The sequence below is a fragment of the Cloeon dipterum genome, chromosome X (assembly GCF_949628265.1).
Source record: "Cloeon dipterum chromosome X, ieCloDipt1.1, whole genome shotgun sequence".
NCBI classification, from domain to species: Eukaryota; Metazoa; Arthropoda; class Insecta; order Ephemeroptera; family Baetidae; genus Cloeon; species Cloeon dipterum.
In genome coordinates this window covers 16,328,566-16,355,368 of record NC_088790.1, presented here as the reverse complement: position 1 = coordinate 16,355,368, position 26,803 = coordinate 16,328,566, and the positions used below count along the sequence as shown (strand labels likewise).

Sequence of the window (26,803 nt, the reverse complement as noted above, 5' to 3'; positions counted from 1 at the left end):
TAATACCATTAATATTTTTCATATTTTTGGTTGTTTTTGAATGGATTCCCTTCCACAACAAATTGGCGCCGGCCGGATGCAAAAACAATCGAAGTGCATGAGAACCACGCCCCTATCACTTTGCTATCATGGCGAGTTTGAGGACAGTTTCACCTGCAATTCTGTCCTAGATCGCTGAGCCAGAAGGAAAACAGCCGCGACCATCAGTCAAAGTGGCGCGGGCACCAGTTGCCAAGAGCGAAGGGTTGGAAGTTGAAATCACCGCGTGCCGACTAGCCGACTCCGACATGAATCCTGACGACTACGAAAAACTGCCAACCAACAATGTGGTGACCAACATGAGTGCGGGAGCCATCGCTGGAATCATGGAGCACTGCGTCATGTACCCTCTTGACTCGGTCAAGGTGCGTTCTGTCAGGGCCCGGCTACCCGAGCGCTGGATTTGGCAACTGGCCAACTGTGGGTTGCTATCCAGACCTTGACCTCGGTTTGCCCAAAGCCGGGGGATGACGGGGTGGCTTCCCGCTTAACAGAAAGCGCAGCTGGACTGGTTTTTGCTTGAGCTCTAGTCCGGTTCCATCTCGATTTGACCTGCTTTTCTCGCGGAATTTACACGGTTGAATTCATGATTTACGCGGACGAGATAGTAGTTTTATTGATTATATTTACTCTTCTTTTAAAATTGTCTCCTAAGAGTTACGTAATAATACGCACGTGTAGTGGCAACATTCCATTTGCCCATACTGAATGACCAAAGCTGATAGTTACAACCTTTCGTCTTAAAGGGCTTTGACCTACGACCTGAGTGCTGGAGGAAATATTTAATTGTTATTTTGCTTGTTACGCTTGCACTGCAATTGAATTTATAATTTAATTTTTCAGTCTGCAATCAAACAATAATATTTGAGTGATTTTTTTTTAGAATTATAAACGATTTTGCAAGTTTATTGAATTGAAGGGAGTGACTTTTTAAATCTCCACGTTGTGCTTTATCAGTGCCGTGCTTATCTCCACAGAGGATAGATCACAAACGATTCACTGACTTACATTCAAGGTGTTGGCGCTATCATTATCTTGACAAAAAACCACTTCACCAATTTTTGGTCTTAAAAATTACTTCTATGTTGCAAGCTTTCCTATTATATAAGTTGCGTAAATTTCAGCGCCTACCTAAATTTGAAAGCTACAATTTTTAAACGTTAAAATAAATTTTAAACATTTCTCCGCATTAAATATGAATAAAAGCCAGCGGTTTATTAAATAAATTAGACACTAAACAATTTAAATTTAACCAAATAATATAATTTCTTCTTACGTCAAAGTAATGATCAAGTAATATACGAAAGAACAATATTTGCTTTTAAAGTCGTCAAAACAATAACGAGTCCATCAGATCAACGGTATTTTAATGCTTCAATTCACTTTCTTTCGTGCTGTGAGGTCATTGACATAAATATGCGCCAAGGTCAGTTAAGAAAATCGATTCTTTTATTTACGTCGGCAATTTTATGTTTACAGACGAGGATGCAGAGTTTGAATAATTTCGGCGGCCCGGCAACCAGGGGCATCTACGACACACTATCCCAAATGGTGCGCCAGGAGGGTATTCTGAGGCCTTGTCGAGGAATGAGCGCGTTGGTCGTCGGGGCGGGCCCCGCACACGCACTCTACTTCTCCTGCTACGAATACTCAAAAGAAAAATTAACCCGGTTAGTTCCTAGTGCGTCGGATTTTGCTCCAGGTGAAAAATTTCATTTTTTTTATGCTGATGTGTAAACACTTGACCTGGCTTTGACAGGCGTTGCGGGCGCGATGGCTGCTCTTTTACATGACGGTGTTATGAATCCAGCGGAAGGTATTTATGAACACTGTTTGTTTTTCTTCAATATTTTATCTTTCGTTTTTTTCTAGCATTGTCGTTTTTTTGCCGTTTTAAAACAAATTATTAGATTGTTTTGTGAAATCGCAGATTTTCTGTTCGATAGATCTGGTTGAAATTTCCTCATGCCCGGTTCAGCACTGTTTTGCACTAAAAGTCACAATTTTCGACGCCAAACTGGGGGTGTGCGTGTTGAATGTGGGTCATTATCGATTTTGTGTCCACAGCACAACGTTTTGGTGCCAGTCAATGCAAAGTAAAAACATTGCAATGGCCTGCTCCCACACAATTAAAAGAGTGACGCACCAACTACGCAGTGGAGATTGTTTTCCAACTCAAAATCAGTTGATGCGTCTGAAGGCGTCCTCTAGATAGGCGGTGCCATGCAAACTTTGTTGCGATGGCTTATACATATATTAATTTTCCTCTCGGCGGTCAATCATTGTGGTTTGCCGCACACTCGACTGACGTATCAACTGACTTGACTGCAGTTTAAATCTCGCAATTATCCAAGTGACCGGTTTAACTGTTGTTGCCAGTCGGATGCTCTTGACATGTTTGAGAAAGGTCGAAAGGTTATCACGAAGTTAAATTGGTAATTCAAGGGCGTAATGAAAATATTTGTGCTAAGAAAACACCAACTGACGAAAGATCAACTCAGCTAAAAATTCTTATCTTTAACAGTAAAATAGTGGATTGAAAAGTAAAAGCATTTAGTGCTTCATGCTCAACTCTTATCTATTTTTCAATGCAGGTTTATGTCAATAAAAGGATTTGCCTAGTTTGGGATCGACATACAAATTTTGTAGTGCTTCAACTGACCTCACCTTAAATGTTGCTTGACCCCTATGAAATTCAATGTGGCTCATTTATAATTCTTCTCTCATCTTTAAACGATAAGGGTTTATTCCTACCAATGAAAAATAATGGCCATTTTTATCGATTTTAGACATTGCGATGGTCAGGGTTTGACTAAAGGCCGGACAATCGAATTTTTCAAAACACCATTTATTTTTGCTCGGGTTTGTCCTAATACCTCCCATAAATACTAACTGTAACAATCTACAAAGAGTCATTTTAGAGTCTCCAGACATAAAACAACTTGCCACCAAAATTTCAGCCATATCTGTTGATCCCTGCCAAACAATTGTTCACTACCTGACACATTCTTGTTTATTTTTTCAACACAAAAACAGCAGTCGAAAATACCAGACAGACTATGGTGCAAACCCTATAGTTTTTTTAAACGATATTCATTTAAGAAACATGAAGTCTATAGCTACGAGTTTTAGGCTAACTTTATTTTGGAAATTCGTTTATATGCTCATGTCAACTTAATCAGTTATATATTGATGACAATTATTTTGCATTTTAGGTGTGTATAAGGTTATCATTTAACTTCTAACTTTTACAATTAGAATCCATCCTTCTCATCTTTTAATTAATCTAATGATTTGTGTTGTAGTTGTGAAACAGCGATTGCAAATGTACGGCAGCCCATACAAATCATGCATAGAGTGCGTTCGGAAAGTGTACCAGGCGGAGGGAGCCGGCGCCTTTTACCGCTCGTACGGAACCCAGCTGACAATGAATGTGCCCTTCCAGAGCATCCACTTCATGACCTACGAGCTGATGCAGAAGCACATCAACACGGACGGCCGGTACAACCCCAAGGCGCACATGTTCAGCGGCGCCGTTGCAGGTGCCGTTGCCGCAGCGGTAACTACGCCACTTGACGTTTGCAAAACGCTGCTCAACACGCAAGAATCGGCCGTCTCCGGCTTGTTCAACGCCGCCAGAACGGTAATACAGGAGAATGAAATCAAATTCTAAATAATTTCTAGGCCTCGGCGGACACTTGATATTCCAGCACGTCGGAAACTGGTTAAATTTTAATTCAATTTAACTTATTTTCATATATTTGACATTTAAAAGTTATCCCAGATGCTATGCTATATATATATAATAGTTAATATTTTTGAGCCCTATTAATTGTTTTAAAGCAAACACCCCAATATATATGCTTTGAAAACTGAATTTCCCAGCGCAAACATTAATTTTCAATGAGCTAACAACATTTTTATCCCTCACGTGGTTGCTCAGAAAGTTGGCAGGTCTATTTGAAATCAGCTGCCTGGGTTCGCGTGCGATCTATTTTTAGAGACCAAATTTAACCAATTATCAATCTTTTAAGCTGAAGCTTTACTTAGTCCCTCACATGCACCAGTCAAAAATAGGTGCTCCATGACCTTCAGATCTTGACTCTTGATATGCGTTCACTTGGTGCACAAGTAGATCCGATTGCTAAACATACACAATGTGATGTCTTGATATGCTGAACGTTATTTTCTGAATCTGCATTTCGTATTACATCAGTGCTCAGATGAGACATACAGTTTGGCACATCGCCTTAGCATAAATACAATCTTTTAGCTTACAGTGAGAAGCCTTTTCATTTGATATTTATTCAGAATTAACTCATGGAACTAATTATTTGTTTAGAAATTGGAGTAAGGTAATTGCCTCACAAATTTCGGCAGTTTGATTGAAATTTTTTGTCTTTATTTTTTCACACCATTTAAAAAAATGTAAATTGTAGGTGAGAATTTAAGTGTCAATACAAGATGTAAGTAACTGGTTATTTTAATTGTCACTCAAGCTACAAGGTTTTTATATTCATGAGTTAATGATATTTTCTAAAATTTGTTAATAGCTTTACAGTGCATGGATTTACTGAGAAGGAGTGGTTGGAAATTTGAAGGGATAAACGCTCTTGTATTGGACAGCCACTGTTTCAGCCCCTCAGGCTCTACTTTTCTGTACAGTTTTTGCTCAATTTATCTGAAATTTGGTTTGTAGAAACTTTATAATGGGACAAATCAATTGGGTGGTCATTTTTGACGTTTTGGAAAAAAATTGAAATTTAACATGAGAGTACTTTTCTGGCTTTGTAAGGGTATAAATATGGAGCTAAATGATCTAGTAGTCAGCTCACAAATATGTAAAGCTTAATCTTGAATTCTAAGCTCTTTGGAAAACTCTAAAATCCACGGAAAATCAAAATGACCCACCGAAAGATTCGTCTTGTCAAGTAGAGTCTGTCTATAAAATATCAATACATTTGAATGAAAATCGGCTTCACAATTTCATGTTGAAAAATTTCCCTTAAAGATATCCAACCTTCGAAACTTCATAACTTTCAAAATCCATCAAATTAAATGTGTTCCGCGGGTGATATCTCTTTACTCCTGGAATTCAATAATATTTCAAAAATTTCGCCAAAAACTAAAATGTTGTATCCTAAGAATCCCACCTTTTGCTCTGCCAGCGAAAAAATCTCTTACAATATATTTGAACAACCCAAAAATCACATCTTTTGGTTTGAACAGATCATTAACATTAAATTGTCATCAAATCCTCAGATATACAACCTGAACGGTCTGGGTGGCTTCTTCAAGGGCCTGCGGGCGCGCGTGCTTTACCAGATGCCGTCGACCGCTATCTGCTGGTCAACGTACGAATTCTTCAAGTACTGCTTGAACTCGAACATGCGCGTGGAGGCGAGCTCACTGCTGCCGTCCCTGGACGTGGTCAACACCACCAGTGGCCCAGCGGCGAGGGACGAGGCGCCCCAAATGCGGGAGCTTCCGCCGAGAATCATCCCTGCGCATCCACCGGCCCAGCCGGTGGCGCCGCTTTCCACCTTGCCGGCGCTCGCTTTCAACGCAGTCCACCATTCCTCGCACCGTGACATGCACAACTCTGCCCTGCTCGAGGGCATCACCACAAAGATGCCGCGATCGTAGCTGACCATCTCAACAACTGCTTCTGCCACATAGTTGAAAGGTTACTATTATTTACTGCATTAATTTAGAGATTGAAAATTAGAGGAAGAAAACTATGATCATTTTATTGAGTAAGAGGTGATGTTTGAAAAAAGGCCTTTGCTGCTTTACATTTTCAAACCTTTGAGAAATTAAAAAGTATTTTCAAAACAAATTTTTGTGAGCTGTTCATAAAACGCTTTTGTCTAGGGTATAGCATGCTGGACACATCAGTTCTGCGTGTAGTCGGTAGATGGATGGGTGACCGCCTGGAAAGCCTCCCTGCCGACTATATTGCTCTAGGCAAACTCGCTACTTGCTGGTTTGCATTTGCACCTTTCCAGCATGCGTGATTTGGCAACATGGGACAAATTTCTAACGTTTAAAAAGTCCTTGGTGCGGACTGCAGAGGCAAGTAGCCCTTCAGTGGGCTGAGTCCCTGTGCGGCCTGGTGCGCCCATGTTAACCGTTCGCGGTGTTAATGGGACCCGGGTTTCAGCATTCATGCTAGCACAGTGCGCGCCCTTCCCGTTCCTCGGACAGGGATAAAAAGCACAAAAAACCTTCAACTAGCTTTTTCCTTGAAATTTTAATTTACAAATGGCCAAGCTATGCGTGGATTTTTTCAGGATGATTAGCTATTAGAAGAAAAATTATAACAGTACGCTGTCGTACTGTACAGCGGCTGTTTCAGACCCGCAATCTCCACGAGAAGTAATGTACCTTCAAAACTAAATTAATGCCAAATTATTAGCTGCAGAGAATCATAAATGAGTAATCGTTGTAAAAGTTCCAAATAAACATGAAAATTCAAGAAGCAAAAACTCCATGCACCCTTTTGACGGTTGCTAATCCTATTACTTGCCAAAAGAACTTGACAGTTCTGCTGGCTATTTTGATCTTCAGCAAAATGGTTGAGAACTCTAGTAATGTATTAATCATTTGTCACATTTTGCCTTAATGAGTCAATTTAGGTTAACAAATAGAAATCTAACGTTTAATATTAGTAATACCAATTTGTGATACATGATTCTTTATGGTGATTTAATGATGTAAGAATTCAATATTTATGCTTAACAGTTTAAATATAATAGCTTTTGGCTAAATTAGATCAATCAATTAAAATGAAATAAGTTGCTTACCACTTTTATCTTAAACTTACGTTAGTGTTAGCTTCTGGTTGATTATCCGAGATAATCCGCCAAATCGTTCTTTCTACACTAAAAATTAGGTAGGCTATTTGACAAACTGGCGGAATTTTTTCTAGCATTATATATTTATTCAGATTCTCACATTTAAATGCTCTGTCAACGCCTTGAAATCGTTTTAAGAAATCTTTCACTCATTCCAGAAAAATGCAAGCTATGTTTTTGGCATGCATGGCGAAATCTTAATGAATTTGAGATTGAGTCAGAACCTGTATGCTCCGTTTGAAACATCCAACTATTACCTATGACTAATAATTGATTCAGTTCATGCTTTATATTACCAAATTGCGGCGAAAAAACTTAAAAAACATTAATATACAGAAACGTGTTGATTCAAAACGTGTGTCATTCTGAATTTTGAAGTCTTAAAACGCAGATGCATGGGTATCCTTTTGTATTCATTTCTACTTTAAATTGGTATAAAACAATTTTCTGCTCAACCATTTTTCCATGCCACGTTTATGTTAAGTGGCATAGTTTTCGTGTTACAAAAAAGTTAAAATTGTGTTAGCATTTTATGCGCGTTTTCAGTTACGTAAACACAGTAGCCTCGTGACCAAAATTCGTGGAACGTGCTAGGAAGCCATCTTTCAGCTGATAATCCGGAAAAAAACTCGCTCTTCCATTCTCAGTCTGCTGAGGTAGATTACATTTTTGAAAAGCTAGACTTAGCCTACGCTGGAATATGCAAAAATACAACTGAGGTCGACGAAAACAAAGCAATCATCGGTTGCATCTTTTATTTAACTTGACTGGTTCAATACAAACTTATTCAAATATCACTTGCCTCGACGAAAATTCAAGCGCTCTTGTTTGTTTGTCTCCATTTCAAGACACTCGTGCTAGTCACGTTTCTTGTTTGTTGACTGTTTTCACAGAACCTCCCAAATAAAATAATTGAAGCATAGAAGATGAAAAATGTGGCGAGCAAGTCTCGTGAACAAGTATCTGTTTTGTTTGTTTGCCAATTCTAATCGGACGCGTCACCAGAATATCTAAACTCCGGGATCAATATATGGGTCTGACTAAAACAATATTAAAGAGGATTGATGCTGCAAAACCTCTGAAAATCCACTTCATAATGGTTCCCTATCAGTCTAATCCCTATTATACTGATTAAGTTAAAGCCAGAACTGATCTTAGTAAAAAGCATTTTTTTTAAAAAAAGTGGCTTCAAAGATACCATGTTTTTAAATGGTGAAAATTTACATCAATTTATTTTAAATCAAAATTGCTCCAAAAAGTGTCATTCTCGTTTGGATAGATCTCGATGAGAGGAATCGAAATTTTCCACGAAAATGTGGTCGAGTGCTTTAAATTTCGGAGATATAATTGGCCAAATTTGAATTTTTATTTTAGCAAGGTCCCCTTTTGATTATTGCTCATTGCAGCTCTGCCCAACTGCTTATTGGAGTTAAAGACTGTCTTGGACGATGTTTTTGAGTACACAATCATTCTTGAGGGTCATATTGTTTTGGCGGTTGAAAAGAGCTATACTTGTGTTACGCACGTCGCGCTTTTAAGTTAAGTTATATTTATTAGTTTATATACAACGATACAAAAGTGAAGCTCCTTCAGTCCTGCCCGCATATTTACAAATTATATCAAACAAAAAGAAATAATTATAAAAACATAAATGAAAAGAAACATAGTGTATACATTTTTAAGTGTCTTGACTTTTTGGTCGGAACAAATATCCACTTTACCTAATTCGACCCTCAAGAATCGACTGGCGTGCTCAGAAATTTCGTCAAAGACGGTCTTTAAAGGAAATAAGTTGCATTGAACCTTTTTGCATTAAAAATCGCCTGATTTTTACATCGTGACATTTTTATTTTGCAGGAAATCCGTGTGGAACGATATGACAGTCATTTTTCAAGAAACGACAAAGCAAGCAAGGGTGCTCGGCGGTGGCGAAGAGAGTCCTTTCCACCCCCCACTTGTTCTCCTGAAGTCTTAATCTCATTTCAAACCATCTGCAAATCCCAGTTGCTTCAAATATAGCAAAATTAATTGCGATCGGCACTTTAGCTGGATGATAAACACCTGTTGTCGTGCCACTACAAATTTAGCATTTCTGACGTCACTCATGAATACTGCAATAGCGTTCGTTTTGAATAAGTGGCTTTCACATGACGAAAGCGATACCTTTTGCAGTTAATTATTGAGGAACAACTCGAACATCAAAGAAGGCAAAAGAACATTTTCATTTTATTTCACATTTTCTAGCCACACGCTTTATTTAATTTGCCGCATTTTAGATACCACAAATTTTTTGTTTTGGTATCTGTACAAGAGAAAATCTCTGCCATATGTATAGTATCAAAATAAACACAAGTCGCACTCAAACTACATAAAAATATAATTTAGTACGTCTGTTGTAAAAATCAAAGCATGTGGCACTGTGTGCGATGTGGTGGAAATGCCTCAGATCGAAGTATGCAGGTTCTGTTTAGTTAATCCACCTGGAATGAAGGTCTCAGTGTTCCAAGTTTCAGCCAGGCTGGTTTCGGAATTTTCCGGCATGTTTCAGCTGGCTTTTTCCGGATTTTTCCCGTCAAATGGTAAAATTAAATCTTGCAAACAGGTTTTCTGGGGTACAATTTTACGGGGAATCTGAATTTGGCGTTCATTTAAATTTTAGCACTTGTAAATTTTTTAGGAGAGCACAATTTAAAGCTTAATAAGTGTCCTAGGGACAGCTAAAATATTTTTTAAAAAATGTGCCACAATATTGTGGAAAATTTCCCCCCACAGCCCAAGTTAACGCCACCGTTAGAATTTTTCAGATGGGGCACCGAGCTAGTACCCAGGAAACAGTGGTCCTTGAGTTCTGGAACGTGGAAAACGTGTCCTATGTAAACAATCATTTTATGCATAATATATGGAATTTGCCGGCTATAACCGTTTTAAATCGGTTTTAACGACTCATGTTATTTTCCGGAAAAAGCCGGCATTTTGCGAACACTGGAAGGTCTGAGCTTTCTCATCGAGTTGTTATGAGCACGACAAGCACTTACAAATTCAAATCTTTTGCTGGAGGTCTGCAATTTGGACGCACCAGACCGAATAGAATCTTTCAAGTGCTGATTACAAATAGGTTGCTGGACAAAATTTGGGTCAGCACCCCTCCAAGAACTTATAACTTGCCCTTACGACAACCCACATCCAATGTCACAACTGTTTTCTCAAGAAGCACTACACTGTTGAATAGTGGTTAAATCGATGTTAAAAAAATGATACGGAATGACCACCAATTTTCTTCATCTTGGCCGCTCTCGAAAGTTTTTCCTTTCACGTTGTAGCCCTTTTAATGTTATATTTAGAGATTTTGCAGTAAAATAGTCGTATAGGTGCGAAACTTTCTAGGGTCCAATAACGAAAACTTGGTGGCCACTTTGTTGGTGGGTAAATTAGTTTTTGACTCCGGTTGAGGCGGAGTCGGGAAATTAATTCGGCTCCTCTGATGACTGGCTCTGGCTGTGAAATGCTGTATCATAAACTATAGCTAGCTCATATTCACTTTTAAAGGAAGTAATATGGTCTATCGAGGGGCCTGTTGATCGGCTTTTCCAAAAATATATGTTTCGTCTGGAATTTTACCTGCGTTTTGAGGAAAATCTTTCTAACCCTGCGAAATCGCCAGAGAACATACAAAAACGTACTTTGTAACTGCCGAGACAATTATTGAATTGAGAGAAATAATGTTGATGCTATTTTTTAAAAGAAAGTAAAAAATGGAGCCTTCTTTTTTTGTTACAGAGTAATTTTTAGAGTTATTGCAACAAAAAACAATATTATTGTCATCAAAGAATCAATAGTTCTGCAAAGTCCCGTGATGTACATATTACATAAATGACCTTTGTAGTTGATAAAAGTGAAAGGTAATTAGTTAATAATATGATTGTATTATTTCAACCTTCTACCTTTTAGCTACGTGCCTGAACTCAACTTTCTGCAATGCCAATTAATTAAAATTCACTGAATAACTTTGAGTTTGAAAATAAATTCTAATCGCAATTTCATATTGTGATAAAAATATACCATCATTTAGTTGAAATTTCAAAATATCTGCACTTAAAAAAGTTCCTAGTTTAGTGGCTTCAAATATAACATGGAATTGCTACACGAATTATGAAAAGGTCTGCGTCTGCAGCTCCTGGAGAGTGACTATAAACCGAAATGGATATCTTGAGTGAGTCTAAATATAATTTAAGTCATATTAAGAATCACCAATACCAATACGCCGGCCCAGTAATGCTGCGTGCATTTAATCTTAAAATTGAAAAAATCAAGAAATTTTTTTAAAAAAAAGATGAAACTGATCACAATTAAGATTCTTCAATATTTATCGATCGTTCTACATTTCTAACTATTTAGAATAACAAAGTAAAAAATTGGGCACTCCGTGGCATTTTTTTTCTCCTTAAAAATCTGACATTGCTAATTCTTTTAATTAATTCCGTGCAGAAGTACAACCATTTCAAGATTTTTCCTTTCAATATATTTATTAACTTGGTCTTATAAGAACTAAAATGAGCTTGATATTTGAATAGTTAAATATTATTTTGTTAGCATTGCTGGCTTCTGATCATTTAATTTTATCAATTTGATAATAATTAAGTAATAGGTAATACTGTTCGAACAAAGTTGTTTTGCTCAAACTTCAAAAATGCCTATTCAATAATAAAACATCATGTAATTATATGGTGGTCGCCTGGGGATAGCGATCTCCTTCCTCTTGGATCCCTGCATGCATTGAGATGCAGTGTGAAATACTAATAAATAATTATACAAATTAGATTTAGTGTGGGAAGTAAGGAAAACCAATACAGTTATTTTTTTCTTAATGTTCTAGTAAAATAAATAGATAGATGATTAGGGTCTGGATATTAAATGGATTTTTTAACAAATATTGTCATGCCAATTAAATCAATTTTTTGTTTGCATTTTATTCTGGAATTGCCTCGAATGTATAATCAACTTAAGTTGGCTGTGAAGAATATTGAATATTCATTCAAGTTAATTCAATGAAAGTATGGTCATGGTCAATTTTGTCGAGTGATGAAATTTTCTGATTTGAGAATGAATTTGAGAATGAGCGATGAAATTGTATTTATAATATGTAAAATGAACACAAAGCAATACAAAAATCAATCGTAGTTAAATATTCATGTTAACTAAATAAATGTATTTTAAAATTGAAATCATATTATCCATATTATTTTTATGTTGGTTTGCCAAAAATCAAATTTTCAGGGCTAGTATAAAGTTATTTGTTACAGATTTTCCGTCCCGGTCGCGGAAAAAATGCGCATCGCTCATCAAACAATCCATTTTTAAATGTCAAATCGATGGGTCCCTTTTCTTGCAACAGGGAAATTCGAGTTTATTTTATCGTTACATAAGTTGTGAGCAATTCTGCCGCGACCAGGACGATTTGGTATAGGTCAATTCAAAAAGTAAAATTATGTTTTTATTCATTTATAATATATCGATTGAGAATCGTGGACTATTATAACGTTTGCCAGTATTTGCCGGCAAATGACCGTGCGTATTTGCAAAAAAATAAATAAACGGATCTAAAAGTTAAAATCTAAAAATTCGTTAAATAAAAAAATTACCACAAAAAATTCCTTGATCTAATATTGCCTTACCCTTTATTTGTCCTGAGTCCTAAATAAAAAAACTATTTTAAAAATATGATTTCAGGCACGAGTATTTTTCTCATTGAACACTTGAGTAGTAAATATAATGCTGTTTAAAACTTTTGGCATTATATCATTGACGCTTTCTAGGACCATAAGAGGTTTCAAGAGCAAAACTTATTATTATTACTGAGATAAAAATGTTGTATATTTTTGCTGCACCGGTCGGTCGAAGCGTAAGATGTTTTGCACGTTTTTACGCAGGTGTTCAGGAGGCTTCATAACAGCGGAGGGGAACTTGACGATCTAGTTCAAGTTTTTAATTGTTGCACGACTCGTGCTGATTTGGTGCCTCAATTGACGCATTGTCATGACTTCCCAAACCAATTTCCCGTTAATAAGTACAGTCATATTGTACATATAGCCGCCTGCCACCTATGAAACGTCATATCATATATAGATGATGAGTGAGTGCTGCGTTTTGCCTTAACCTGGTATATTTCTATACTTCTAAAATAATCAAAGTTGTGCTGTGTGGAAGCAGTGCAGAGAGTACACCCACGGTAAAATTGGATGAATTATCGGAGGATAGCGCGGTGGCGGTCTTTCACATAAAATATATCACACAGTCGGGGGGAGGCACGTGTGACCGTCCTTTGTCGGCACAATTATGATTTTATTCCGCCGCGTTGAGTGTCGCGGGGGCTGCGGAAGGCGCACGCGCCGCGGGCAGGCCCCTCGCCGCCTGCGGGGTATGCTGCTCCGCCGTGACCATCTCACGTGTTTCGCTACGTGACTTGGACCGGCGACCGCGCTGGCACAGGCAGTAGTCGGCTATCGTGCACTCGCAGAACCGAAAGGACGACTGAACGCCTGCTGGTGCAGCCACATCTCATTTTCGTTCTCGTCTTCAGGGAGACTGACTTTCAGGGTCTTTGCCGTGGCAAGGTAAGATTTGCTTTTATTTTGTACACTCGGACAGTAAACGCTGTACGTGCGTGCTGCACCCGTGTTTATCTGCGGAGATTATTTTGTGTTTTGGTGTGTGACGAAATTTACACAGCGCCGGAGGTGGTCCTGCTGGCACTGTTATTGAATATTGCGACGCAGAAGTCTGCGAGTGCACGTGCGCTGTTTTTTTTTGCACCGTGAAGAAAAATTATTGAGTTTTTATTTTACAGTATATTTTTAAATATTTTTAAGAGACATAGAGGGGGCTTGTGAACAGTGTTTCTCATTTTTTATTTATTTATCCGCAAGGGCAGAGTTAAATAGACACATTCTTATTCTCACTGAGCATTTTCTGCAGACGCGCTGTTATGCAATTATTGCAAAATAGTTTCCCTCCGCGCAAACAAGGTAATTGATTAATTATCCAACCACATAATAAGAGAGCAATATCAAATTCTATAGTTATAAAGCCGGTATTAATTACACATTTTCACTTTGTCTTTATTATATGACCAAAATATTGTCATTATTGCAAAACTTAAAATAATATATAGAAAGAAATATAAAAAAAATGATTATTCCTCATTTTTGTTAATGCTCCTGTTGCTCGCCGTCACCCGAAATCTGGCAGCGTTTTCACAAAAGAAGTCACGTTGGTGCATCAATACCCGCGCGTGTTTATTTTCACCGCATGCCACAGACTATCACAAACGTCCCGATTATAATTAATTTATATACCCGCCATTGTATGTTATCGGTCGGTATTTATTACTTAATGAAAGGAGCGAAACGTGACTTTATTTCAAATACTATTTCAGTCACATGATTGCTTTGTATTGATATACTTTTAATTTTTTGTAAAGCGATCTATAATCAAAGTCAAATCTTTGCGGAGTCAAAAATTATTTTCTTCAGTTCGCAATTCATATTAAACGCGAGGAATAAGTTTTTTATAGAAAAATTGATGTTATTTCAACGTTGCTAGGAGCTGACTAAAATTGTTCTTCATCAAATGAATGATAATAATACAAAAACTAAAAGAAAAAAACTACATGACATTTTCTTACACAAGCATTCGGTTTGCAGGGCGCTTGTAAAATGAGCTCTAATAATTTCGGCTAAACATTTACAAAATCTACTAGCAACCAGCTTAGAAAAACTGATATTTTGCTACAATTTATCAAAGTGCTTTGACCGGTGGAAATTGAAACAAAGTGTAAACAAATCATTAACACCTATTAATAGCAATTTCTTCATTTTAAACACGAGTTTTATAATTGGACACGTGACAGAGGTTCTATCTCGATTCATCAGCATCGAAACAAATAACATTTTTGAAGAGTTGAATTTTCTCTCAAAAAGATTTGTCCCAATACCGTGACTTGCAAAATCTGATTCAGCTTCACTTTACAATTTCAATTCAGATTCAGACCAAGGAGTTTGTTTGTCTGCCGGTTGCTTTTTATCTTTAGCTTTATATAATACATCAAAGATATAGCATCCATATATGATCAAAATAAGAAACTGCGCAGTTGATCGTGCCGATGATACGAACTACGAACACACTCACTGCCACTCGTCAGCAAAGTATAAATAAAAATATTGGACATGCTGCGGTATCAAGTAGACGCTTTCTTATCAGTACTTCTCGAAATGATCATGAATTTGAATACAAAATTTATTTTTAATCGGTGTTTCTAGCGTATAAGACCAAAAACATCCGGTCCTTTCAGCAAAGTCCGAAAAAATGCAGGAGAGCTCTGATTTTGCGATTGTTCTTTATAATTGCAACTTGAAACTACAATTAAATCACAATGGCAATGCCAACTTAATTTGATTATCTTCTTCCTCGCGTTGTTTTTGCAGTGAGAATGCAGTTTCTTGCGGTATCAAGAACCATGATTATTAGTGGTCTCAGGTAAATTTTGGGTCACTTGGTCAGCCGCCGTGTATTTGGCCAAGCTGCGCCAGCCACAGGTCAAGTAGTCAAAAAATCAAAAAGTGCCAGGGAAAATATTGGTCTCCGAATTTTTGGGCCGTTAAGCACTGTTTAACTTCACTTTTAAAATTTTGTCAGCCGCCAAGCGCCGCCGTGAATTTGGCCAATCTGCGTCAGTTACGCTAGTCAGTACGTCAGTTACGAAAAGTAGAAAAAAATTAAAAGTGCACTATCAAACTTAAATATCAAACTTAAATCAGCTCCAAAATCAGGTGAATAAGACCTCTAACAATCCAATTTATATTTGAATTTAAGAATTAAAAAAGAGAACGTGATGTAGTGAGTTCCAAACTGATTTTCTCAAGCTTTTTGTTACGATGTCCGGAATTACATTTCGCTAATTCCTCAATTTGCTTGACGTTAATGCAGAATAAGCAAACACTGAATTAATCAAGATGGTTTCAACTGTCTTGTCTAGTGAGAGGAGAAGTCGTCATAAGTGGGATGACACATGTCTGTGGTCACGTCTCACGCATTATTAATTATCACGCACAGTGCGCAGAAGGCTTCAAAAGATTGAAACTCGACTGACCTGCTGTGCACATTGCAGCTAGTTGAGAGTCACGTTGGAAGTAGTGCTGTTCGAACCCAATATAAAGATAATATATACATATGTATTGACCGCAGTGCTAAAAAAACATATTTAACATGGATTATTGTGTAAATCATACAATTCCTAAATAATGTGTTTCTCGGTAATTTTTCATTCTGATTAAAATTTTAGGTGTTAAATGAGTTATTATATATAATTATTGCAGATTAGCAAGGCAACTTAACCCCATAATAATATATTCAATTCAAAACTTAAAGTAGAGGAAAAAACCATTCAGTGTTATATATTTTGAGGATAATAAACCTTTGGAGACTTCTTTGTTTTTGAAAGCATAGTATAACTTTCCCTCCTTAGAGACTACAAAAATAATTGGTCATTTTCTGCTAAAAATAGGCAGCTAAAAGCGTGGTTTTGTTTTTGATACAAAAATAACATATATTCATACAACAGCTATACAATTTTTCCTTTTTTTATCACATAGTTTTATAACTGTCTGTTGACCTCAATCACGACTCAATAATAACTCCCTTATTCTAAATCACTCCATATAATATTATGAACCTATTTTTGTGCTACTTCGACAAAAATGTATTAACGAGAATTGGTATCTGGTTTTTCAGAGGATCGAGATTACTTCAAAGAGAATATATAATCCAAAAAGCACAATGGAAGAAAACGACGAGAAGACAAAAGTGTCTGATTCTGCTTACTCCAACAGTTGCAACAGCAGATCACAAAGGAGGTATGTAATCGAAATATTCGCACTGCAAACACGGAAAATGCACAATATTTTTGCTGATCTGCGCCGGGCAGTCAGCATTGCATTTTAATAAAATCGCTGTGACGTGCGTCTTCTTAAGCATCAAATATTAAAATATTATTCATTCGAAATACGCGCAGTCTTGTTACTCACTTACTATATCGCTTCTTTCTTTGTGCCTTTGAGATTTGTATTTACCATATATCCGCAACAAAACGGGATAATTTAAATGTGTTATATTGCTCTATATAACAGAGTGGAAAGGTCAGTTTGTGAAACGACTCTAGCAGCAACACTTGATTTGAATAATTTTATTTTAATCTAGGAAATTCGGTTATTATCTAATTTAGCATGTTTAATTAATTTTTTTTTATTATTTTGTTTTCATTTTTCAATGTTAAAACTGGCATTAATTTTTAATAATGGAAATATAGAAGTGACTATTTTAAATACAGATCTACAAGGCAGTTCACAAAAATTTTCTGCAGTTTGAGTCAACGTTTTGTATGCATGAATATGAAATTTCCCTAATTTAGTATTCTCTCAGATTTCTATTTGTAACAAGCGAATCTGTGTTTGCAATTCTGCAGTAGTGGGAGCAGCAAGTCGCGTCACAGCACGTCGAGCGGCTCCAGCGGCTATTGCGGCCACCCTTCCACAGTTGGCAGCAAGTAAGTTGTCATGATAATTTGTTTGCCAGATAATTAACCTAATAAACAATGCGTATGTGCGCCAAAAATAGAAGCCATTGTGGCAATGGTGACGCAACGTGATTAGACCCGCGCGATGGAACTGACATTGCCGTCTCATTATGCACGGAGTAACGCATTTAAGCCTGGAAAAGCATTGTTTGCGGCGCGCCGAGTAAAATTTCTGGTTTATTTCGGGACTGTTGCAACCCTTAATTGTTTCGTCACAGCAGCCCTCGGCTCCATCGTCGCGCTTTACATAATTCCGGTCCAAAATCTATTCTTGATACACGCGCAGCATTGATTTATTGTGCGCGTCGCTTGCAACACCCCCAGCATTCGCAATGCTAAAATCAATTGCTTTTTAAGAAGGGCAGAAACGATTCAACGGCCACAATTCACATTTCTCGACAGCCTCGTGTTTGGAACACGTGCTGGCGTTTGGTTGCACCCTGCTCGTGTTCACTTTAATCGCGTATAGTCTTTTGTTCGCAATCACAATTTTATATTATTTGCAAGAATTAGCCCTGTGAAATAATTTTCCCTTGATTGCTTTTCATCATTTCATAAAAAATGATCAAATCTTTTCGCAAATATATTAATATTCATTTTCCAATCGTTGAATTTGCTGTTTGTTGTTTCATTAAGAATATTTTTAACTAAGGTCTCCCAGAAAATTTCTCCTCAACCATCTTCGGACACTAAAGTAAGCAATATCAGATCCGACGAAATGCAATTTTTTTACGAGAATTGTGAACGAAGCCAAATTAATTAAAACAACAATTGAATGCTAAAAATAACCTTTTTGATATAAAGCAATGACCAGCCCTTCACACAACCGCAGCAAGCCACCAAAAGAAAGGAGAAGAAAAAGAAGCTGTCCAAATCAGAACTGCCGAATGGGAACAACGGCAACAGCCCGAACGCAGAAAACAGCAGCTCTGGCTCAGGAGGAAACTGCAACAGCTCTTGCGGGGATGGATCAACAGGTAGGAGATATAAAAATAAATAAATAATCAAGACGATAAGAGCTAATTTTTGTACCTGGATATTACTTTTTTGAGAACAGAAAACATAAATGAATGCACACGTTTACGCAGATAATTTTAATGAGATTGAAATACTCGAGTAGCTCAGCTCTGCGCGGACTAGTTTCAGGTTATGGATACAGTTTTAAGATGAAAAGGTTAAATAATATTGCGCTACAGCGATGGTTTCGGCTTTATCGGCAGTACTTTACCATCAAAAACAAAATTGTTACCACAGTATAAGCTGCAGATAACTCTTGAATTATGAACCGTCGAAATTTAGGAGCTTTCCCCTGAAAGTGCTTGATAAAAATTATATTAATTATTCAAATTAAATTTCTTAGCAGAATCTAATTTAAATTCGATTTGTTCCACTAAAAAGGTACACAAGCGAGCTCAGGAGGCCAGCCGACAGTCTCGACTGGACCCCTGGAAAAGAAATCGATGGAAATGGCCGCTGCAGCTCTGTCACAGTCCCTCAGCAACAAGAAGAAAAAGAATAAAGAGCAGCCAGGAGGTAAGCTATAAAATTGGGAAAAAACCAATACCCAAATTATATTTTTTCAAACAGTTATTCCGGAAGAGTGTGAAATCCAAGTAAGCTCGAACAAAACTCCCTTAAGGGAGAATGAAGAGCAGATTTTGCACTGCCTGCAAGAGGAGCAGTACACTCAAAACGAGGTAATCACGTTCGCATTTTCACCGGTATATCTGTATACAGATTTTTCTATTTCAGGGCGAGTTTTGCGCGGTGGTTTCAATGCATGATGGCGTTGTTATGTACACCACGGCCAGTCTGACCGAGGTGCTCGGGTTCCCTAAAGACATGTGGCTCGGTCGCAGCTTCATTGATTTTGTCCATCCTAAAGACAGAATCTCTTTTGCTAGTCACATAACGTCAGGGGTCGCCGCTCCGCAAATAGGAAGCAAAGGTATACTTTCATTTATATGCTAATAAATCTCTCCCCATCCGATATTAGCTAAAAATGGAACGGCTCACGTCACAATTATATGTAGATAATGATTACGTCAAGTAGAGCAAAACAATTTTACTATTCAAATAGCTGTTGCTTTTTTCATTATCAACTGGTACATTGTTTGTATAAAAAGTATTAAAACAGATTGCAATTGCTGTAACATTGCTACATTGCTATGATGCAATTGCAAACCCTCTCTTGGGCATTTATCTTCCACATCTTGCCATGTAGATATAATTTTCAACGATATATATCAAAATAACATGAAAAAGGGAATTTTGCACTCCCTTATTTTTACATCCCTAATCTTTCTGAAAATCAAATCAAAAATTTTATCGCAAACCATCACTGACTAAAACCTGAAATGAATAACATTTCAAACTTTTTAACAGAATTTTTAGTTTCTTCTGCCTGTAAGAATTGGAGAAAATGTGGAAACTAATTCGATGCTTTTCAGGTGGCACCCTGAACAAAAATTCGTTCTTCTGCAGTCTACGGCAGTACCGCGGGCTCAAGTCGAGCGGCTACAGCGTCACCGAGAAGAAGGTGACCTATAAGCCTTTCCGGTTGAGCATGTCCTTCAAGGAGCTGCAGCCAGAGAGCGTCTCTCACGCCAGCAACAAGGACACTTCTTGTCCTTTCGGCACCTTCCTCCTCATCACGGCCGTGCCCATCCAGTCGGTCTACAAAAGTGAGTTTAACAGATTGTTGAGGCCGGCTTGTCTGACTTTGGGAGTGTAGTTACCGACGAGCCGAGAATCTCACCCAAGTTCCTGATGCGCCACTCGGCGTCCGGCGAACTGATCCACGTGGACAACGAGGCTGTGCCTCACTTTGGCTACCTGCCGCAGGACATGATCGGCGTTTCGGTCTTCGATTTCTTCCACCCTGAAGATATGCACTACTTGAAAGAGGTCTACATGACCAGTAAGCAAAACTATAAATTATACTGCTTGTGTTAGAATTCAATACGGAGAAATTAACTGGAGCAGATTTTTTAAAGAGGGGTGCGCTGTTGCTGCTCCTAAATTAAAAAAATGCATTTGACGATGAAATTTTTCATGCCCAAAAACTTTGCTGTTGACACCAAAATCGTAGAAAATGTCGATTTTGTATTTTCGGAAATATATTGTCAGCCGCTATTACCTTAAAACATTTTTTGGGATTTTGTTAGGCATAGGCACCTATAAAATGCCTAGAAAAAATGTATCCTCCTCAGAAATTAGATCGCAACACAATATTTTTCCACCTCGAGAAACCTCTGAAATCTCAGCTACTGCTTGTCACAATTGCAAAAATGGAGTAAACGTTGGATTGTTTTTACGCCCCGATGGAGTGAAATGGTGTGGTGCCCATCCGATCCCTCATTGATTTATGGCTGTTAAACAATTTTGGGACAATCGACAACTCTATCTGCAAGATTTTTGGATGAAAATTTAGGAGACACAAAATAGCTTAATGTAAAATTAAACACGAACAGTTGCCACTATAAAAAACACTTCATGCTGTTTTAAATTTAATACCTTTTGATATTCTGTCTCTAAAAATTAATTCAATGGATGATATTGTTTCGAATTTTTAGTCATGAAAGAGCAGCAAAACTGCTTTGAGAGCAGACCGTACAGATTCCGCACTCAAAACGGTGGATATATCCTGATGAAAACCGAGTGGTCCAGTTTCATTAACCCTTGGTCCAGGAAGTTGGAGTTTGTGATTGGACACAACCGAGTGCTACAGGTAGATAATTCTAATTTTTGAATGAGTCACAAATTACATGTGTTGAATTTAGGGCCCTCCCAACCCTGATGTTTTCCAAATGTCAAATGACGACGAGGTACCGCTGCTGCTGGAGGAAATTGTGAAGGAGAGTAAAATTATCCAGGAGGAAATACTTTTCATGTTAAATCAGGTAAACTCATTCAAAACACAATAAATAATTATAAAAGGTGTAAGTGCCGTTTATTTTTACAATATTCTTATTCTATTATTTATTTCATATTCCATTAATTTTCTAGCCTGTTACACGGCCGCTAGAAACAGCCAAACAGCAAGTTTCAAAACGCTGCAAAGATTTGGCAACGTTCATGGAGAGTTTGATGGACGAGAAAATCTCAAAACCTGATCTCAAAGTTGATTTACCCCCAGAGGAGCAGAGCTTTTCAGTGAGTCTCAACCACCTGCCCAGTACTCTGAGCAGTAACAAAAATTTTCGTGCCGCACAGGAACGCGATTCTGTTATGCTTGGCGAAATTTCGCCGCACCACGACTACTACGACAGTAAGTCCTCAACTGAAACCCCGCCGAGCTACAATCAGCTCAACTACAATGAGAACATACAAAGGTGAATTTCCACTAATTGATTTAGAATGGCTTATTTTTAATAAAATAAATTGGACAGGTTTTTTGAAAGCAAGCCAAAGACAACATTCTCCGATGAATCAGGCGAAATGAAACTGGACGCGCAGCGTTCTGGAGTCAGCACTGACGAGGAGGGAAAGGATATGACGCTCGGTGCAGACACAAGCTCCAAGTATTTTCTTTCAAACTTAACCAAAATTCTCGGATAATTCAAAATAAAAAAGAAAAGAAAAATATTCTAGCTTCCTTTAATATTTTGAAATAGATTTTTTCAATTTCTATTTAAAATTCCACTTTTTCAAATATACAAAAAAGCGGTAAAATAAAATATAAGTTTTTTTTAATTTCAGCGGGAGTGGTGTCAGCGCCGGTAGTGGAACAAACGAGGGGATGTCACCCCGAGTAGCCAAACTGTCACCGGTGATCGTCTCAGCTCCTGTCAGCACCGCACAGACCCACCACCTAATCAGCTCCGGGGGAGTCATCAAAGGTCCAGACGACGGGGGTGGAGGAGGTGTGACCTGTCCTAGTATCTCCATCGGGGGAAACTTTGTGAGCTACAAGACTCCACACTTAACCATGGAGCTCCTCTACAGGTGCAATGAAATTTTATTTTATTTAGTTTTTGGTAAAATGTTTTTATTTGTAAACATTATATATTAATAGTGGCCGGTTTTTCATTCCAAATGCTGCCTCCTTTCATGCAAATTGATTATTCACTTTTCAACAATAATTAATGTAACAATGTAGGGTTTAATATGTGTTCGAAAATTGCTACAGATTTTTGCTTTGCAAAAGCTTTTCCAAATTTTAGTGTTCTATTGTTAAATATAATTTTTTAGCATGAACTAAATTAAGTTCATTTTCACCAAACTCTTTATATTTTTTATAGTTTGAAAGGTTTATTTTAAAATTTTAAGAAGTAAAAATCAATTTAAGGAAAGAAAGTCACTTATTGTGTCTTGGATTTGTGCCAAAAATTACAAACAAAAAATGGCGTTTATGCCATTTTTGTAATAATCGCCTAAAAATTTAGGATTTGGTATCTTTTTAGCCATTTTCTGTCAAATTTTTATGCTAGTCAGATCCTGCAAACCTTTTTTATCTACACAAGTTTTGAGCACACTCGAGCGAGAGGTATGCAACCTGCTTGACAGCGTTGGCGAGCAAATAGCCTAATTCGTACTATAATTCGCGAGCTAATTGCCCTTAGGCACAACGAGGACATGGAGAAAATCATGGTGCAGAAGCATCGCGAGCAGCGATGCAAGAGCAGCAGCAATCTAGAGCTGAAGAAAGGCGACGGCCGCAAGGGTACCACTCTTGGCTGCGGAGTCGGCGCGAACGACGGCGACGGCGGGGGCGGCTTGGGACCCGGCCACCCGGAGATCAAGCTGCTCGACCCATGCCACGGCATCAAACGCAGCGTCTCGCACTCTTGGGAGGGCGAAACGCACAAGGCATCCAAGCACACGCACCTCGAGGGCAGCGCCGGCAACAGCTGGGCAGCTCCCGTCGTGCCTCCCAGCAAGGAGAACACCAACGCTGGTAAGCAAGCATTTCTTACCATTTCCTATTTTTTTTTCTTGAAAATATACAAATTTCACACGGGCCAAAAAAGTAGGGGGCCCCAGGCCCAAAGGAGGGGTTTATTTTTAAAAGGGGTTCAAAAAATTATAATTTCAACGTTTTTTTTTAACGAAAATAATATATGATTTTAATATAGCGAAAGAACAGCAATTTTACGCGCTAGAAGTTACATCCAACTTTTTACACAACACCGAATTATATGATATTTCAGGCGAGAAACGTTGCCAGGGGCAAAATGTGGGCCCGTCCAACGTCAACCTGTGGCCTCCTTTCTCGGTTACCTTTACTCCAATGCACAACACTCAACCTTACAACTCGTACAGGTATGGTATCAAGTTAAAATCTCTCTCTCCTTTTTTCAATTTTATCTGCTTTAGCAGCCATTTGAACCCGGCGCCGACGAACAGGGTCGTGAACTCAACTGGGATGATGCCATCTCCTGTGGCGAGCGTGATTCCGATGTACTACATTTCACCAAATCCCCACCAGCCGACCGGCATGACTTCCCATGAAAACTCGAGCGGCCCGATGCCAAGAATCATTCCTCCGTCGCACCAGCCTTTCCCGGCGCCGCAAAGTAAGAGGGTTCAACTCTCGCATGCGAAGAAATATTTCTAACCGAGATAAAAATTGCAGTTCAGTACGTGAACGCAGCTGCCCTATCCAACATGCTGTACCAGCCGCTGGGACCGTCGTTGTTCGGCAGTCCGTCGCCGATGCTCTACCCCTCCCTGGCGGTCCTACAGCCCACCTTGCTGCCTTCCTCCCTCTCCTCTATGGGCCCTCAAAACGTGTCCAATTTGTCCATGGCCAACAGCAACAACCTGAAGAATAACGCGCTGAACAAGAACGCTGCCAGGCAGTTCAAGAACGTTGAGGTACGAAAACTAAGAGAATCATGATCAAAGTGGAAATATAGCAATATATTTATCCAGATGTGCGGAACCAATCCGAATTTTAAAATTGGAACGCCAACGTCGCAAACGTCGATGAAAGTGGAGCCAGGTTCGGTTAGAGGAGCGGCTCTACGCCTGGTAAAAATGACAATATTTCAAATTGGTTGAAAGGGAGAGCCTCATCATAATACACTAAAAATATTAAAAATCATTAAATTTAATAAACAATTAAAAAATTGAAATATGAGAATATGATTTTTTTACAAAAATTCATTTTCTTAAAGCATAGATAAAATCAAATAACTTGAGATGAGATCCAAAATCGGTTATCAAGTAAAAACTAAGCGATATTTTCTCACCCCAAGATCGAGAAGCGATTGGCCCTTTCAGCACTTTTTTTCTGGTTTATAAGTATATTCAAGATTAAATTTTGCATAGAAGAAATTTATCTATAGTTATTGCCGCTTTTAAATATCCAAAAAATTGTTATATATATGTTATATATATATATATATATATATATATATATATATATTCCATTACTATAGAGTGTGTTATCTTGAAATTTCTTCCTAAAAATTCTCAGATACAGGCAAATAAAAATTATCCTCTATTTAAAAAACAATCAATTCAATCAAAATAAGAAACATTTGATTTTTTTCGATTGTAACTCAATTTCTTTTGCAGGACATTTCCCAACATTCCATTGGATTAACTTCGACTGATGAGGATGAAAAGAAGGGAGGCAACATGAGTGGTTCTGACAGACAGTCTAGTCTTATAGGGGACGTGGAGGTGAACGGCGATGACAGCAGGTAAATTTCCTTTTATAGAATACTATTAATTGGATTGAATTTAAAGGGCCATCAAATTACACACAGTCAAATTCACGTTTGGAATAATGAAACAATTTTTGTCGCACTAGTTGTTCCATCTGTGATTCCAGCATGAAGAGTTCGCCCAGCGCTGAAGTAGAAAGAAACTGCGAGGATATGCAGTGGGAAAGCAACAAGGCGATCGAAGAGGAAAAAACCCTTAGGCCAATGCTGAAAAAAGTTGGCACTCTTCCCTTTAAAAAATAATTAAAATTGAAATATTATATGCATCCTTGGATAGTTTTTCTAATTGACTCTTATTCAGGAGCCACCATGGCTGGAAGAAGTGCATGTGACAGCTGACCTGGTGTACAGGTACCAGGTCGAGGACAGGACGTTGGAAGACGTGCTCGCAGCCGACTTGGAGGCTCTTAATTACATGCAGCAGGTTGGAAACTGCTGTTGCTAAAAATATTTTGGGGGCTCTCGCGACCTTCTCCGTCCCATAAAAGCATGCATCTTCAGTTCAATCCGAAGTTAAGAGCTTATTTTCGTGTTGAACAAAATACTTGCTCACTAAACAATAAATTGGACATTCTTTTACACACACGTTTCTTGAAATTCCCCAATACGTGTATTAACGTGATCTCTCTTACGCAGCAACCGAACCTGGTTAATGAGCAGCTGTCGCAGCTGTATCTTGACATGGAGCTAGAAGGGTTTTCAGCCAAAATGAGCCTGGAGGAATGTATCTCGATTTGCGACAGCAACAGCCTGGGAAGCAGCAGCAGTGGCGAGGAAACGCAAGGATCCAACACGCATGCCATCAAGAATGAAATGACTGCACAAAACGAGAAGATATGCAAGATCAAAAAGCCGCAAAAGGTACTTGATTTCAGCGAAAGACATAATTAATATCATTCCTAAAATGAATTTTGAATTTTTTCAGGTGGCCAAGAAGCAGAAGGGCTGTTTCGAGTACAGCAGACTGGTGATGATCTACGAAGAAAATGCTCCGATACCTCCACCGAAGATTGAGCAATGAGACTGCCTGAAGTCCTATTCACAGCAACAAATCGGCGTGGATCGACAATTCGTTATGCAATCACACAAAAAATCAAGAACGTTTTTTCTCACAAAAAAAAAAATAATAATTCAAACTGCAAATGTACACAAACAGACCAAATCAGTATTGGTGCCTTCAGCGCTGCAAAGTCGTCTCGAGAACGGAGGATTATATCAACTATTTTTCAAGAACGATGCTGCGCATTGTTAATTATTATATACTATATTATAACATATATTCATAATGAAAACATTTTTCCGGTTTGCACACGCACTGCATACTTAACCGCGTACACAAGAAATGTTTATTATATATGTTTATTTATTAATTTTAAATGTTCCTCTGATGAGAAGAGAGTATACTGCCCTTTTAAGGTTAAAAACCGACGTTTTGTATTACGTAGAGTCTGAGAATTATATATTTTTCGACGTAAATAAAAAACCCGAAAAATTTTAGTTACAAAAACTAAAAGGCCCGCGTTTCATTGCATCTTTTCTGTAGATATGGTTGTGTATATTTCCTTACCAAATTTGGTTAAGGAATGGACTTTTGATGGAAATTT

General features: G+C 38.1%; 2 protein-coding genes across 7 annotated transcripts; both read left to right on the top strand.

Annotated features, from left to right (window-relative positions):
• The first annotated feature begins 116 nt into the window (after positions 1-116).
• Positions 117-10,810, top strand: mfrn (mitoferrin). Its single transcript, XM_065494930.1, has 6 exons — positions 117-404; positions 1,519-1,741; positions 1,799-1,855; positions 3,345-3,682; positions 5,302-5,725; positions 8,754-10,810. Exons 1-5 carry the CDS (start codon positions 288-290, stop codon positions 5,683-5,685), a joined length of 1,119 nt encoding a protein of 372 aa, XP_065351002.1. The 5' UTR covers positions 117-287; the 3' UTR covers positions 5,686-5,725; positions 8,754-10,810.
• Positions 10,811-13,347: 2,537 nt separating this feature from the next.
• per (period) lies at positions 13,348-26,712 on the top strand. Of its 6 annotated transcripts, XM_065493330.1 has the most exons (25): positions 13,349-13,507; positions 16,683-16,804; positions 17,413-17,493; positions 18,328-18,500; positions 18,922-19,056; positions 19,111-19,220; positions 19,276-19,471; positions 19,974-20,207; positions 20,258-20,443; positions 21,099-21,253; positions 21,306-21,425; positions 21,532-21,678; positions 21,739-21,857; positions 21,915-22,046; positions 22,225-22,470; positions 23,088-23,422; positions 23,676-23,787; positions 23,842-24,041; positions 24,101-24,342; positions 24,400-24,498; positions 25,048-25,175; positions 25,286-25,415; positions 25,501-25,623; positions 25,836-26,060; positions 26,125-26,712. In XM_065493330.1, the coding sequence occupies exons 2-25, from the start codon at positions 16,728-16,730 to the stop codon at positions 26,218-26,220; spliced, it is 3,801 nt and encodes a 1,266-aa protein (XP_065349402.1). In that variant the 5' UTR covers positions 13,349-13,507; positions 16,683-16,727; the 3' UTR covers positions 26,221-26,712. The 6 variants fall into 6 exon arrangements, with proteins under 6 accessions (XP_065349403.1, XP_065349402.1, XP_065349400.1 ...); XM_065493328.1 differs by having other exon boundaries at positions 21,532-21,857; positions 23,845-24,041; XM_065493329.1 differs by having other exon boundaries at positions 21,532-21,857; positions 25,307-25,415.
• Positions 26,713-26,803: the final 91 nt, after the last annotated feature.

Excerpts from the sequence above, each read along its gene's own strand:
- mfrn (XM_065494930.1), top strand. The coding sequence starts at position 288 with ATGAATCCTGACGACTACGAAAAACTGCCAACCAACAATGTGGTGACC. Across the intron at positions 405-1,518 it reads ACCCTCTTGACTCGGTCAAG|ACGAGGATGCAGAGTTTGAA; the intron begins GTGCGTTCTGTC and ends TTATGTTTACAG. Across the intron at positions 1,856-3,344 it reads TGTTATGAATCCAGCGGAAG|TTGTGAAACAGCGATTGCAA; the intron begins GTATTTATGAAC and ends TTTGTGTTGTAG.
- per (XM_065493327.1), top strand. The coding sequence starts at position 16,728 with ATGGAAGAAAACGACGAGAAGACAAAAGTGTCTGATTCTGCTTACTCC. Across the intron at positions 17,494-18,327 it reads CCTTCCACAGTTGGCAGCAA|CAATGACCAGCCCTTCACAC; the intron begins GTAAGTTGTCAT and ends TTTGATATAAAG. Across the intron at positions 21,858-21,914 it reads TACAATGAGAACATACAAAG|GTTTTTTGAAAGCAAGCCAA; the intron begins GTGAATTTCCAC and ends TAAATTGGACAG.